Genomic DNA, 16,312 nt, shown 5'->3' with positions numbered 1-16,312 from the left:
ACAACGGTATAAAAAAATTCAATACCACAAAATACGGTTGGTAGATAGTATTTAGCCAAACGTTTGGCAACCGTACCGAACCCACCGTAAAAAAATCTGATCAAACACAAAATGAAAGATAAATAGATATGATCAATTATTAATACCGGGATAAACGAGCAGCTATGTGTCAGACGAAGTCGACGGAGTGAACCACATTGGTGGCGGCTCGATCCTTTTGATCTTATCGGCTCCAGAGGCGGCGCGTGGGAGGCGAATGGTGGCGGAGAAAGTTCTTTGCTCAATGGGATAATTATAGCACGGGGCGAAATCCCGTTTTGCGTAATCAAACACTCCGATATCATGTCCACCGATTTTGGAATCTTCATTCAAATAATAAGGAGTATATTCCTTTGCATCGGTGAAGTAAATGGAATCTGGATTAAGTTCTCCTCCTCCGTCGCCAACTTGGATGGCAAACCCATGGTTGATGCCGATAAACATCGCCAACCCGTTTAACGAACTCTCCATGTACCTCAGTTCCCCTTTCTCAATGTCGATTTCGTAAACGTCAAAAGATATGGTGTTGTAAGGAAAACCCGGGGGCACGGGAGTATAGTAGTGAGCCGGCTTTCGATCGGCGACGTATCGACGGACGAGAAAGAGTTGATCAGTCTCCTCGCAGATTACGAGATATTTCACGGGTTTGAACAGCTCTTTGAGTTCGCACTCGTCCAATTTCCCGACCGAGCCCCACGGGTGGTTTTCATCGTCCTCGTCCGGTTTCAAGAAATCGAGCGGAATCAGCCTCGGAGGGGAATGTGGGTCCCGCAGATCCCAAGCCTCGAGTTCCGCGTATTGCGTGACGCAGAAGAAGAGTTTGCGTTTGGAGGAGTAGACAAAGTCTTGGTAATTCCTCTTGAAAGTCTTGTCGTCGAGCTCGATGAAAGGTTTTCCGATCGGGGTCCACTCCGTGCCGGCGCCGCCGCCGCGGGGGAGGCGGCAGAAAGCTAGCCTTTCGTCGTAATCATAGCTCACCATAGCGATGCAGTCTTCGTCGTCGCCGGGGGAGCACGATAGGATGAGCTTGCGCATACGAATATTAATATCATCTGGATGTTTTTTCTCCACCGGTAAAGACTGAATGGACGGCAGATACATGTGGCGGCGCGTGAGGGGATTGGAGATGAATTGTACGTCGTCGAATGAATAATTATATGCTAACCAGCCGTGTGAAGATCCGACGTAGTTCAACCATGGCAAGCTAGAATGCCGTGTGTTGCTGTTGATTTTGACGACTCTCTTCTCTGCAAGCATGTAGAAATTGAAATACATTTCTTCGGTTCCTTCTTCGATAGAAGGTGGTAGCATCAGCCACGGTGAAGCCGGCGGCCTTCTGGGTGGTGACACGTCATCATCAGCACCACCAACTACGGCGGCGGCGGCGACAGTATTCTCTTTACGAGAAAACCAAATTGAAGACCCGAAATTCTCTTTACGAGAAAACCGAATTGAAGATCCGAAATTCTTTTCATGGTGGGATCCGGATCCGAAACACCATTTCGGAGACGCCCGATTTGCAGACCCGATATCTTCAACTCTCCAGTGAACGAAACCGGTTATACACGAAGCCATTAATTAATGTTTTTTGTATTTTATTATCTTATATTATATTACATATATATAGCCCTAGAATTTATTTAACCCTAGTTCTGTTTTTCGAAACGTAAGGACAGAAATGCCCCTAGGGTTAATATTAGTTACGTATGACTGAGAAATTTTATCAACTATTTTAGGAGGTTTAGTAGGATTCGTAAATGATAACTGTTGAATTCAACTATTTAGGAGGTTTAGTTATCAACTATTTACGTCAAGGCGATTCATTTAATTCAAAATAATAATTGGAAAAAAATAAATATAAACATGGAAATTACAATAGTTAAATCATGTTTTAATAATAATAATAATAAAAGGAGATAAAAATGAAAATAAAAGAAAGAACAGAGTAAAGGAATTGTTTAAAATTAAAATTTATATTTAATAACTAAATAAAATGCACCCATACTCTCAAGTCTCAAGGCCACTAATGAACGTTTATAATTTAAATTCTTGATTAACAATATATCCCATAAAAAGCTGCTAGCCTACAAAATCGGGAAAGTAAAATCTAATGAATAAAGTATAGCAGAAAATTAATTAATATAATAATTAGGTAGCCCTAGAAAAATATAGATTCATTATTATTAACAGGATCAATATATATATATCGTCTCTTTTTATCTGTGCCAAGTCATTAACAATGGCTACATCTGTACTCCGTTTGGTTCAATGGAGACGCGACGACGTCGTATCTGCAAATTGGGCTTCTTCTCCAAAGGTGGCTGCCGGATCCCACCCCCATCGGATCCGTTTGCCTCCTCTGAAATTCGACGCGGGAACCTCGAATTCCGGTTCATCTTCCGATCGGCCTCCTCCCCCGAAATCGAAATCGAGTTCGCCGTGGTTGATGTTGCCGCCGTCTGTCGATGAAGAAACCGAAAAAATGACTGCGTACAATTTCTACAGCATCGCCGAAGACAAAATTGTTAGTATCGACAAAATTAGGGCATCCTCGAAAGAGGGAGAGTTGCCGGACGACGACGCCGCACTGGTCGGATCTTCGCACGGGTGGCTGTGCCTATTCAACAGGTCAACCACTTACGGCGGTCTATTCCTATGTAACCCACTCACGCGCCGCCACATCAAACTCCCCTCCGTCAATCTCTACAACAAACGGGGCAACAACAACATAGGGTTCCACAGCAACTATTCACAGCTGGTAACCAGGGTCATCATTTCCTCCTCCGCCCCCGACGACCCAGACTGCCGCGCGCTGATGACTTTCCGGGCGGCGAACAGGTTGGCCTTCTGCTGCCCCGGCCACACCTCCGGCAAGTGGACTCCGATCGGCGAAAAACACCAAATACTCGACGACCGCTTTTACTCGAGGTGCTACGAGGACTTCGTCTACTCCCCAAAACAAAACCTCTTCTACTGCGTCACCACTTACGGCGATTTCGAAGCGTGGGACCTCCGGGACCCACATTCTCCGTCCATGATCCCGATCATCCTCTCGTCCGATAAAAACAACTACCCACATGCCGCCCGCTCCGAGGAGGAGCTGAATCTGAAAAAGTCGTGCGTCTCCAAGAAATTCCTCGTCATCGACGAAACAACCGATCGGCTCTACCACGTGAGGCGCTTTGTGAGGGACACGGTCGTGCCGTATAATTTACTATACTATAACGACCCGGAAGACGAAATCGAATACGAAGACAGTAATCCGTACAGGACTATTGGTTTTGATGTACATAGAGTTGATCTTGAGAAGGGGGAATTGAGTTACATGGATGGTGGCTCGTTGGACGGGCTCGCCATGTTTGTGGGGCCCAACTATTCGTTTGCATTGCGGGCCAGTGAATACCCGGAATTGAAGCCGGATTCGATTTATTTCACGGATGTTTTTAATCCGCCGTATTGGGATAACGGCATATATGGTGGGCACGATGTTGGCATTTTCGACTACGGAGATGGGACCATTTCGCCGTGTTATTATCCCATTGACGAGGTTGGTGTAAGAAGGATCGTACCTTCTCCTGTTTGGTTCACTCCAACATCAACCCTGCATTAAGATTATTATTTTTATTCATTTATTTTATTTATTTTTTGTAGTTTATTGCATTTAGTATTCTTTTGATTACAAAAGAATTGGGTTTTGCTTGTTCTTTGTTTTGAGTAAACCGAAATTTGATAATATAAATTGAACGATGATCACTGTTTTGAATTGTTACGAAATAGTATTGTGACGGGTTAGATTTGGGTAATTTCGTATTGTGACGGGTTAGATTTGGGTAATTAAGACAAGTGAGGATTAAGAGAAATAGAGAAACTCGCATATGTCTCTACTCTAATCATTTTGGATTAGTGTAACTAACAAAGTGCACTTTGTGATAAGTGCACTTTGTGATATTAGGTCATAACAAGCGAACACAATACTGTAAAGATATTTTAACCTATAACCCTAAACCTAAATTTAGGGGTATTTTTGTTATTTTCTAATGGTTTATTTATTTTTATTTTTTTTTTATTATGTACGTATACAAATTACAAAACTGAATACTTTTCATTTATTCCATAATTGTTGCCATGATAGAACATCATATTCATCGTCCTTTATGATAAAACTGCCAATCTTCCATTGCAATACTTTATAAAGCATGGCATCGGCTTTAGTGGCATATGTATTTTTTTATTAATTTCTTTTCCCTTCGTATGCCAAATTCCATGACATGAATCATCAACATTGTGAAAAATATGCTACGATGAGAATTGAATTCAATTAATATATTGAATTCCATGTGAAAAATGAATGATTAAAATGGTGGATTTTAGAATCTATTTATAGATTTGCAAAGGTTGTGACTACAAGTCACAACTCTCATGATAATAATAAGAAGAAGAAGAAGAAGAAGAAGAAGAAGAAGAAGAAGATTTAAACAATTATTTTCTTTCCTTTGCTGAATGCGACCCCGTGCAACGCACGGGCACGATTACTAGTCTTATATACAAAAAGAAGATATTTGGACCTATAACCCTAAACCTAAATCTAAGATGCATACGCAGTTTTATTTACATTTTTTTTTCCTTTTTATTGAAATATTTTTGGTGGTTTTTCTAAATTTCAAGATTAATAGGCACAAAACAAAAATTTCCCACAATAACGTAACCCACCACTCTCAAATTAACTTCCCACAATAATATAACCCACCACTCTCACATTAACTTCTCACAAATAAATCACCCACTATCATCCCAACTCGCTCATTCCTCATTCTTCCTACTTTTTTGCTCTCATTTTTTCCCCAATTCATTAATAGTTTTCTTACCATCTTCTGCATTATTTTATTCGACTTAATTTTCCCCCCAAAAAAGACTATCTCCCATAGACAGTTTTGCTTCAAGACTTTGCATGGAGTTTTGATCTCTTTGATCTCGACTTTCCTGATTTTCGTCATGGCGTTATATATACATCAAGATTAGGGGGTGTTTGCTATTCGTAGTGGATAAATTCATTTTTCTTCTTCTTCATATTGCAATGAAGTTTACAATCAGTAATGGCCAATGTGTTTAAACTAAACTTGAAAATGAGTGAGCCATTTCAGTTATATATCTCATTCGTGTTAATGTCGAGAAAATGTTTATCCATATATATATTTTCCAAATAATTTTAAATTCCATAGCAATTATTTTTTTACAGAATTTATCTTCAATGTTTGTTGTTATTTTTTCAGCAATACCGTCTGAAATTCTAGCAAAAAACTTTAATATACAAGGATAAGGTATTTTAATCACTCAGGTTATATATTTTTAAGTTAATTGTCATTATTTAAGTTATCAATCGTATGAATACATGTTTCGTTAATAATAGATTTTATTCCAAGTTTTTTTTAAAGATTAAGTTTCACGTTGAATGTCGACCATTAACTATATGACATGGGTTATTTTGATTACACGTGTTTGATGCCATGATTTATCGAACACCTTTAGTATCAGTGTTGATGTACAATCGCAGGTGATGGGCTATGGAAGCCTTGATCTTCGAAGAAATTTAATTTCAGGTAAAGTGATTTTCTCTCTCTCATTTATCATATTCCAATCTTCAATTATTATGTTAGAATTTTATTGAAGGGCCATTGTTTTCAAAATTAAAATAAGGTGTGAAAGTGAATGTATAGATTGTATTTCTTAGAGTTGGCTCTCCTATGAAGTATGTTTGGTAGTCTTCGAAATTAATATTTTTTTTATTTTGAACAATCGAATCTCTATTTTTCAACTGAAATGCACGGGATTTTTGCAACTGCTCAAGAGTTATCCATTCGAGAACTAATCAAACTCATCAATCACTCTTTCCATCAGTGTGAAGAGAAGATGAAAATTGAGTAGAAAAATCTCGACGAGGTGGAACTACAAAACTTGAAACTCGAGGAGAAGTTGCAGCCTGAATGAGAGCAAGTGCGAGGAATTGAAGAGATGATTACCAGGATGAGTGAGGAGAATCGCTCTTCTCCTGGTCTCGCGGGCAGGTTTGATTGAAGCATGCCCTGAAATAAGTGCTTCCTCAAGTGACCACTAGGCACCACATTGTTATGCTTAACCATATATAGTTTACGACAGTGCATAAAGAGTGAAACCATTACAACAAAATTCTATTTGCTTGGTTTAATGTAATCTTTTGTTTGGTGTAGTTGGTTGTGATACTTTTATTTTCATGGTTCGGAATATCACATAACATTTTCGTCGTATTAGCCACAAGAAACTGAAGTTGAGAATCCCACTACGGTATGAATCTTCTTTTGTGATAAATCTAATTTATGCCCATTATTTTGCGATAGTTCTTCTTAGAATGTGAATATTGTTTGGCGAAATACCAGCAGCAACGTCGTTAGATCATGCAAATAGTTGTTTACTACTATTGGTTTTTTTTTCTTCTTGCATACTCTAATATCTATACTTGATGCTCATGAAATAACTTTTCAAAGGTAACATTTATGTCTTACTTTCAGTTTTCAAATTATCAATATGAATTCTCTAAGATTAAATTTTTCAAAGACAACGGAAGGAAAATATTTGAAATGAATTTGATGAAATTTGCCTATTTGTTTTGTTTTATGTTTTTCTTTTTCTTTTCTTTTTGATTTTTTTTTTTAACTTGATTAGAATTGCATATCAAATATAAAAGTTATTACTAGATATTTATTTTCCTTATTATGTTCTTCCAAAACAACTAATTGTGGCACAAAACCTATTTCAACAATCGGATTTATGACATCTCCTGTTTATGATCCACTGAGCCAGTGTTTGATTTTCGGCGATCAAATGAAATCTATCCAATTTGCAACATTTATAAATTATTTATTGTGTTCATTACTCAATTTTTTCTAGGCATTTGTTCTTTACTTTGTTATTTGTTAATTTTGTACCAAATCAAATTTTGGTTCTCTTATTTCTCATGTGATATTATCTGAAGCAATTGGCAGCTTCTTCTAATTGACGAGAGAGATGTCACACCAAGAAATTTTAAGACATTTGTAAGACTACATAAAGGTTAATCAACTTGAGGTATACAAATAAGTAATTTTGTTTCTTTTTTTTTTCTGTTTAAAAATATATATATATATATATATATATATATATATATATATATATATATATATATATATATATATATATATATATATATATATATATATATATATATATATAAACTTGATGTCATTAAGACATGTCTTTATTTTTCAGACTACATGTTTTGATTTGAAACAAAGCATAGAATGTGCATATCTACAAAAGTTGTGGATAATGAAATACATCTCCCTACCGGTCAAATCTTTCGAAGTTGTATCGTTCTTCTTTTGTTCATTGTGTTTATATACATGATTGACTAACCTTCAACCTTCTACGATTATTGAAAGGGTAATTGGCACTTTGCACCCTTGAATTACATGTCATTGGCACTTTGCACCCTTAAATTGAAAAAATGGCAGAATGCACCCTTCAATTGCAATTTATTTGGCACTTTGCACCCTCTTCACCTTTTGGCTACAAAGTTGACCGGTTACCGGTTTGTGGAATATTTGTATTTCTTTTATTTTTTTTTCAGAAATTTAAAAATCTTTCATGATCTGATAACAATGGCTTATCATTTTACTCATATCCTCAATTCAATCACCCTTTTTTCATGACAGTAAAATCATTTAAAGAAGAATCAAGTACATTCAACAACCAAATTAAAGAAGCAAGAGGGAAGCTTTGCTATTCATTTTATAGTCTATTTCAAAACATAAAGCAGAGTAGCAGACTCTGACTGTAACTTTCAATGGCGCCAAAAGTGAAAAACATAATCTCCAAATTGACGAGCAAAACACCATTGTAGAAGGCGCAGAGAGATTCAATCAACGAGCAACCAATCTAAACGTAGATCAGTTTAACGGGCCATACACCATGGATTTTCGAAGTTCCGGCTGCGGTCGCACCAGAATAACGCGATTCACTAGGTCCTCTGAAACCTCTCTACTTGCCTCGTTGCCTTCTCTATGGCCGCCGCCACGTCGTCGGATTCAGAAACCGCCTCCGCCTCCTCCGCGGGCACCACAATCTGCTTTTCATCATCGCCACCGCCGCTGTTGGATGGTTTAGAAGCCACCACGCCTACCATATCCAACGGCGGAGCTAAACAGGCTCTCTTCGATGAGCCGCCTCACTAAATCTCATGTAATCGCCGCCAACGCCGACGGAGAGGTTGGCGTTGTTTTGGCGGCATAGCACAAACAACAACATGATGATGGAGTTGCCAAACAGAACACAAAGTGGTGGTTGAAGGCATAACGGGAGAACTCAAAATAAAACCCGCCGGAAGGAGGGCCGGGGACCATGAAGTCAGCTCTAACACCACCAAAACTCCGCAAACCCACCACAACTTGGCGACTCCATTTCCACCAAGGCGATTGAACGTGGCCGTAGCCTTCTCACGTTATTAAACACTCCCACTCAATATTTCAAATTTCAGACTGCTTTCCTCCAACTTGAACAACAAGTTACTTACATAGTTGAAGCAGTTTGGATTTTTTCTTTAATTCGGAATAGAGTTTTTGCAAGAGTGGAAACATAGCGCGCGCGATAAACAAAATTGCCGGCAGAAAATTAAAGGGTTAAGGAAAGAAAATGGAGAACATGTGTAAAATTATGAATCAAATTATTAGATGATGAACCATTTTTTTATTTCTGTAAAAAAAAAAAAAAAAAAAAAAACCAAATATGCACCTCTTCAAATCCCACAAACAGGTAACCGGTCAGTTTTATAGCTAAAAGGTGAATGAGGGTGCAATGTGCCAAATAAATTGCAATTGGAGGGTGCATTCTGCCATTTTTTCAATTTAAGGGTGCAAAGTGCCAATAACATATAATTCAAGGGTGCAAAGTGCCAATTACCCTTATTGAAAAGTATTTTGGGATCATCACTTGAGTCTTTTTTTAAAGTTTCACCACCCTTGAAAAAATATTGTAATCCTCACTTTTGTTTTTTTATTTCAAGTATTATTGTGTGTAGATTTATGGGATATTTGAATAAAAGAAGTACAGGTTGTTATAAATTCATTCAATTCAATGGTTTTTTTTGTTGATTTTGATGTCCCTTCTTTTCAATAATTGATTTTCATTTTGTTTGATTTGAAGCAAGCCAGCACTAAGATTCGAGTGTTATAAGATTTGTGCTAAATAATGTATCATTTTTGTCTTATATCCTTAGAATAGCAAACTTAGCGGAGGAAAATTATTTTTAGCTGTCGTATTATTGTAGCATGTAATTGTCTTATATATTCTCCTATTTTACTGCTTCATCTTGACTATTTTATTTTATCTTTATTTTTGTGTTCGTTTCATAATGTTTGTTGCTTATTTGAGATCTATTGTCTGCTATGCAACATAATATATGTTGATACTATAAATTATTATTGTATTGACGATGTACAAATACTCTTCTTTCAATCTCTAATATTTTCAATTTATTTTTTGATGACGTTGTTGTACATTTATTTCACGATTATTAGTTTGTGCTTTGTTAAATGTTTTATTTCTTTATGGAATAAGTGAAATAAGGTAACATAATTGTTTGAATTTTATAACTAAATATTTTAATATTATTCAATATTTTTTTTATTATAATTTTTATTGTCATGTATTTAAATAATTATTTTCTTCCGTTTTGCAATGCCACCCGTGCATCGCACGGGTATGATTACTAGTTAGCTACTAAAAGAAAGATCGATCGTTCGATCGTGTATATACAAGAAGACGTTGTTCACTTCCGTTTTATTTTTATATTTTTCAGAATATGGGTGGGTATTCACAGTTTTACTATATAGGGGAGTTAGAAATCTCAATCTCAATCACATCGAAGCACTGTAGAAAGGGTTCCGAGCCCTTCCCTATGTATCCGTTTCAATCTGCTGCTCTGTTACAACGGTTTTGACACTGATTCTCTCATGTAGATCTATGCACAGCATTTTCTGCCAAAAAATAAATTAATACTTCATTAATAAAAACAATATTCGACTAACAATACTTCATAGTAATGCAATACTTCAATGGACAAAACTTACTAAGAGAAGGTCAAGTCCTTTCGGTTCAAGACCAGGGACAACAAGCTCCTTGGTGGCTTCTGCTGGGAACTGTTTGGAAAAGGATATATATACTGATGTAAGCATATAAAGTAGTAGAGGGTGAATCTAATATAATTATTTTAATAAAATAATTTTTAACCGTATCATCTCCAAAAAAATCGAATATATATGTTTCCGCTCTCTGCCATTCACTTTCTTCTGGCACACCAAATAAATGTCTAAAAAAATGCAGCCACATTTATCTAGATATCGACATCACTGACAAGCAAACGAAGACTCATTTACAGAATATCTATCTTATACAATCTCTCATGGTCGATAAAGTAGTTAAACTATCAGTGGGGGAAGGCACTAATTTGTGCAATTTATAGTTTAGCAATTTTACATAATTATTTTACATCGAAAGATGTTCAGTGACAATTCAAAACCAGCAGAAAGATATTTTACCCACTTTTATATGACGGGAAACTTCGAACTGTGAATAAATGACGTTGGTGAGGTACTCAAAAACAAGATTGGCACCATCTGCCTGCTCAACCACATCTAGTAACCTGCTTGACAAAAACCAAGTCATATTTCTCCCAACATACATAGTACTTGAATCAAAAAAAGAAAAATATGCATGCTTATTAATCCATCTCCAGTTCTCTCAATCGCGTCAAGTTGGAAAGCAATAGTAACTGATACTTAAATACAATTAATCAGCAGGAATGACACAACAAATGAACATTTATAATTAATTCCGAGTGAAACACTTGAATTAACTAATTTAGACCTTACCGTGAGGAATCAAACTGAATCCACTTCACAGCGATCTGGCTATAACCATTCTCTGGACTCAGATCAGGCGTGGGATTCGGAACAGGATCCGGCATGGGATTCGGAACCGGATCCGGCATGGGATTCGGAACCGGATTCGGTATCTGGCTGCAAAATATAAAGTAATTAAATTTAGTACGAATAAAAAAAGAAGAAGAAGAGAAGATAGTCCAAGTATTGCCACTTTCGCCCCCTCGTGTTTACTTCGGATTGTAATATTTTTTCTTCAGTGGTTTAGAACGCCTCTCCTCATCCCGTTCTATGGTTTTTCTCTTCTGCTCTTGTTTCTCCTGTAGCTTCCGCAAAGTTTCTTCTTCCGTGTCATAGTCGGTCTTCCTGCAGCCAATCTAATAAAGAAATAAATTTGTTGTTATCATTTACAACTGCAAATTGACTAAAACCACAACCATTTATTGCAAATATAAGACATGGAATTTCTGCAAAAACTTTCAAGATAAAAGGAATTGACCATTTATACTAATAATCATCACACAAAATCCACCAATAAGCCTAAGTATATATTAATGACGATTAAACTTGATTAATCCGAACACTCTTAAAAGTAATCGTGTGAACCTGGCCACTGCACGTGCGAAGGTTATTCGGTTTATAGATTTGGCAAAAAAAGTAGGGTTTTAACTAGGGAATGAAATCCTATTCCAGAGTTGGGGCAATCAACAAATATTATATATATTTTTATTTCACCACAAATTCACAAAAAAATCTCAATTGAACAAGCATGAGAAAACAAGAATCATATGATTCAAAAACATGATGAAATTTATGGAACAAATATTTTACATGACATCATATGATCATTCACTCAAAATTACAGCAGAGAATGCCAACAAATATTTTACATGACATCCTGAAACAAATTTATTACGAAAATAAATTAAACAGTAAAAAAAAAAAAGATGCGAAATCAATAGAAAAATACCTCGACTCTGCCCCAGCCAAGATCTGGAACATCTTCATAGAAAGGAGATCGCCTGCAGAAGAAAACTGGTTACGACGTCGTTTTTTGAATTGAGGACAAACTTGTAACTAGCGTCTGTGTATATATATATATATATACTAATAAAATATCCTAATATATATGTATATTTTTTATATATATGTATGTATGTAATTACAATCTTACCCCCAGCCAAAGCCACTTGGCGCCATTCTGTTTCCGTCGCAAACAAGCAGACGGCGTCTCTGTAATGCAAATTCTTCGAGCCTTCCATGCTTCTCGCCTCTGCCGCCGCCGAGATCTGCGTGATCAAAAGGAGATCGGCTGCAGAATAAAATTGATTAACAACCGTTTAAATTGAGGAGGACAATCGTGGAACTACTAGCAATGTGGCATAATTACGATATATACCCCCAGTCGAAGCCATTTAGCTTCCCCTTGCAAACAGGCAGGCAGCGGCGACTCTGCAAATGGTATAAGAGAGCCTCCTTCGAAGAAGAAGAGTGGATGAAAGGGATTTTTAATGGAGTAAGGGAAATTAGGGAAGAAGTTGCCTTTGATCTTTGCAAATGCTGAAACGGAGAGAATTGAAATTGAAAGTAGAGAAAATAGTATTATGGAAGATGATGGTATGCGTGCGTCTCTATAGACTATATATATGCATCGAATCTGACAAGTGACAATACACACACAAAATCTATTTGTATATTTCTGTTACAGCTCTGTTTTTTTATATACATATATGTGTGTGTATATATATATATTCTGTTATGCCGATCGAGGAGTTGAATATATCATCTAATCATTTTCATAATTATTAGGAGTTGAATATTTGTAAAAGACTTCCTTAATGGAGAATATCATTTGCAGGGCTGACATGGCAAGTATTCCTCTGGAGTTTGGATCATATTTGCCTCCTAATTCCACCACGTCATGGTTCTTGAAGTAAATATCATTTTCTTTATTGTTTTATAACTGCGTTGTTGCCTTCAAAAGTATTTGGTATTTTCAGTAAAGGTGCAATCGTCGGTGGTGGAATAATAGCATGCACATACATGTTTATGCACTTAGATTCAGCATTTAATTACTGATTTTCTAGTATGGATAAATTGTCTTTACGTTGTACGTTGGTAGCCAACTTAGTTCCGATCACACACCTTACAAAGAAAATCTAGTTAAATTTGCAGCTATTCATGTGGTGGAAGAAGCGTCTACCGTCGTATTGCACTTCCACATGCCACCACTTACATATCTTCCCTACAGAATAGAGAATTGTTTACACGATGCTCCGATAACTTATTATCAAAAGTTGTGTAATTCTCCCACTTTATCATCTTTTACTTACATTTATTTAAGTATCATCCTTATTTTCTCAGGATTCATCGGAGCCGGAGACTTTAGGAGCTAGAGTTAGTACTACCTATGTCTGGGATAACCTGACTCTTCCACATAAGCTAGTTGTCCAATTTCATGGTGCAGAATATTTTGATGGTTATTTCCCTTTGCAAATGTTCATTCCAAACTGTTTGGATGGTCTGGTCTCCCCCCCACCCCCCCAACCCCCACCCCCCCCTGGCCTGGTCCATGAATTTATGAATTAGGGACACTAAAGCTGATCAGTAAATTCATAGATAACAAAGGTTTTTCTGTAACAAAGCGCTACTTTGGTGATCGAGGAAAAACAGTAAGTTTTTATTTTCCCCTTGTAAGTACAAACTAGTTGAAGTTTTTCATTTGAGCTGGGTTTCATTTGCAGTTGAAAACAGCAGGTTCCAATGTGCTATTTGCTGCAGTCACTGAAGTATCAGACTCCGTTCTTAAGGGAGCAGAAACAAGTGGTTTTAATGGAATGGTATGATTCATTTATTTCCTCGAATGTTAATTATACATTTGTCGAATGTTGACTGTTTGGAGTACATAATATTGTCAGGTAAATGGTTTTCACCAAGGAATTCTTAAATTAGCTATGGAACCATTAGTTCTCAGCAGTGCTTTCATGGAAGGTGGCGCAGATCGGAAAATCAAGCTTGATAGAAGCCCTGGGGTTGATGAGGTAGGTCGAGAGTAAATCTACTGTATAAATATATCCCTTTTCTTATGAAGTTCAGTTTCTGAAACGAGTTTCCTCCTTTTATAAATACGTCGTCACGAGTAGATTGAGTCACAAGCAAAAAGAGCATCCACTATTAGTTTCAATTATTTTTCCATCCTCAGCTCTTATTTCATTTTTGAGTTCTGAAACCTTAAAAATGCCACAAAGTCTCTTGATATTTCTATGTTGAAATATGCAGCTATACATCGAGGGTTACCTGCAAGCAATGTTGGATGCAATGTACAAACAAGAATACCTTAGGGTGAGAGTCGTCGAAAACCAGGTAATACAAACACCTATGCCTAAAATTTATGCATCAACTGAATCAGTGTATATGCTTGGATAACGTCGATGTATAATATATGCATCAACTGAATTAATATGACTAAATTGTATTTCAATGTTTGATTTTCTTATAGGTTATTCTAGAAAACCTCCCTCCAAGCAGTTCTCTTATAAACGAAATCATGGAACATGTAAAAGGGTTTCTTGCAAGCAAGTCGTTGCTGAAGGGGGGATCTTCAACATCTTACTCCCTCCGACACATATGAGGAGAAAGAGTAAGTATTTTTTGTTCCTATCTATTTCTTCTCGATTTCGACAAATATAATTACACTTTGTCAAATGTGAACACGCGTTAAGCTTTGTCAAATGGGAATCGGCAGGTTTGTCTTGTCCGGTATAGTTGCCTATGTTGATGGGCGATTATGTCGGAATATTCCTAACCCTCTAACAAGAAGAATTGTTAGTGGGTTCTTGTTGAGTTTTCTTGATCAAAACGACAATGAAACGAAGTAGAAGGCGTTTCGGAAGTTAACTTTTCGTGAAGTTTTGTAGTGAACTGAAAATTCACAGTTCGAGAAGGTGTTTCGGAAGTTTCTTCTTTCTTGGGTTTGCATTTGCTGCTTATACATGGGACATCAAAAGAGGAATAAAAGAAAAGGAGCTTTGGGCGAAAATGGTACGTTTTATTTACGATTTTGTCTGGAAAAGAAGCTCTCAGATTTGGAATTCTCATCTGATAGCGAGCCCACAGTTTGTGAAAACTGCAATTTGCTATTTCCGAGTGAGTATAATAATGCTTTTGGTTACTCAATTTCCAAGTTGGCAAAAAATATCTTTTTTTTTTTCTTCTTTTTTTTTAAAAAATTGGGGAAGTAGAGGAGGAGATCGAGATTCGACCCTAGACTAGAGGTGGTAAACGTGCCGAGCCGACTCGCGAACTCAACGAGCCTGATCGACAAAGGCTCGAACTCGAGCCCAATTTTAGTTGTTCCAGCTCGCGAGCTGCCTTTTATATATATATATATATATATATATATATATATATATATATATATATATATATATATATATATATATATATTATTATTATTATTATTATTAACTAAATAGTAAATAGTCTATAATAATAAATATTTATAGTATTTAAATAGAAACAAATCTATATTACTTAGATAATTCATAATAATATAAGATATTTTAATAATAATATAAAAATCAAAAAAAATATAACTACAGTTCATTATTTATTTTATAATTAATTTCATTTTACTAAAAATAATTTTTAATAAAAAAATAAATGATTTTAATAAAAATTAAATAATTAAAAAAACAAAAAAAAAAACCTAAATGAGCGATTTTAATAAAAAATAAATAATTAAAAAAAAAAAAAGAATACCAAACCTAAATGAACTCGAGCTTGAGCCGGTCAAAACATCCGAGCTCAGTTCGTTCACACTCCTACCCTAGACGTCTCTACTTTACTAATAGATGATTGGCTACCATTTCTTCTAATTTGATTAAAAGTTTGTACTTTACTATTGAAGTGACTATGGATGACAATTTAACCCACCCTGGATTTATCGGGTAGTCCCCGCCTTGTGAGCTAATGGGTCGAGCATGGGTTTTAAATATTTCTTTTTATATTTTTTTTATATTATGTAATACTAATTTTTAGATATAATTTAATTAAATAAATTAATATATATATATATATATATATATATATATATATATATATATATATATATATATATATATATATATATATATATATATATAAACGGGTCGCATGACGATTCAAATCGAGAACACGTATGTGGTGGGTACGGGTGAGAAATTTTGCTAGCGGGTCGGGTGCGGATTTTCCAATACCCGACCCATGGCTATCCCTAGAAGTGACCCCACCACCCCCCACCACACACAAATCCAATGATGTAAATCTTTGTAATATTGCAAGTCGTT

At 36.1% G+C, this 16,312-nt stretch overlaps 2 protein-coding genes and 1 long non-coding RNA gene across 3 annotated transcripts; 2 read left to right on the top strand and 1 right to left on the bottom strand.

Annotated features, from left to right (window-relative positions):
• Window positions 1-2,235: 2,235 nt before the first annotated feature.
• On the top strand, window positions 2,236-3,813 carry LOC148768298 (uncharacterized). Its single transcript, XM_088822625.1, has one exon. It carries the CDS (start codon window positions 2,279-2,281, stop codon window positions 3,647-3,649), a length of 1,371 nt encoding a protein of 456 aa, XP_088678751.1. The 5' UTR covers window positions 2,236-2,278; the 3' UTR covers window positions 3,650-3,813.
• Window positions 3,814-9,826: 6,013 nt separating this feature from the next.
• LOC148768297 (uncharacterized) lies at window positions 9,827-12,081 on the bottom strand. The gene is made up of 6 exons (XR_016033058.1): window positions 11,956-12,081; window positions 11,220-11,362; window positions 10,977-11,123; window positions 10,336-10,747; window positions 10,176-10,244; window positions 9,827-10,082 (listed from the first exon to the last, which is right to left on the bottom strand). It is a non-coding gene; the product is annotated as an uncharacterized LOC148768297 (long non-coding RNA).
• Window positions 12,082-13,452: 1,371 nt separating this feature from the next.
• On the top strand, window positions 13,453-14,820 carry LOC105972419 (uncharacterized). Its single transcript, XM_088821584.1, has 6 exons — window positions 13,453-13,657; window positions 13,730-13,825; window positions 13,904-14,026; window positions 14,265-14,348; window positions 14,485-14,625; window positions 14,731-14,820. The coding sequence occupies exons 2-5, from the start codon at window positions 13,823-13,825 to the stop codon at window positions 14,614-14,616; spliced, it is 342 nt and encodes a 113-aa protein (XP_088677710.1). The 5' UTR covers window positions 13,453-13,657; window positions 13,730-13,822; the 3' UTR covers window positions 14,617-14,625; window positions 14,731-14,820.
• Window positions 14,821-16,312: the final 1,492 nt, after the last annotated feature.

The sequence above is a fragment of the Erythranthe guttata genome, chromosome 8 (assembly GCF_056151865.1).
Source record: "Erythranthe guttata isolate IM_541 chromosome 8, IM_541, whole genome shotgun sequence".
Classification (NCBI taxonomy): Eukaryota; Viridiplantae; Streptophyta; class Magnoliopsida; order Lamiales; family Phrymaceae; genus Erythranthe; species Erythranthe guttata.
The sequence above is the reverse complement of the archived record's forward strand: the minus strand, read 5'-3'. Positions and strand labels throughout refer to the sequence as shown.

Excerpts from the sequence above, each read along its gene's own strand:
- LOC148768298 (XM_088822625.1), top strand. The coding sequence starts at position 2,279 with ATGGCTACATCTGTACTCCGTTTGGTTCAATGGAGACGCGACGACGTC.
- LOC105972419 (XM_088821584.1), top strand. Across the intron at positions 14,027-14,264 it reads GAAGCCCTGGGGTTGATGAG|CTATACATCGAGGGTTACCT; the intron begins GTAGGTCGAGAG and ends TGAAATATGCAG. Across the intron at positions 14,349-14,484 it reads TGAGAGTCGTCGAAAACCAG|GTTATTCTAGAAAACCTCCC; the intron begins GTAATACAAACA and ends ATTTTCTTATAG.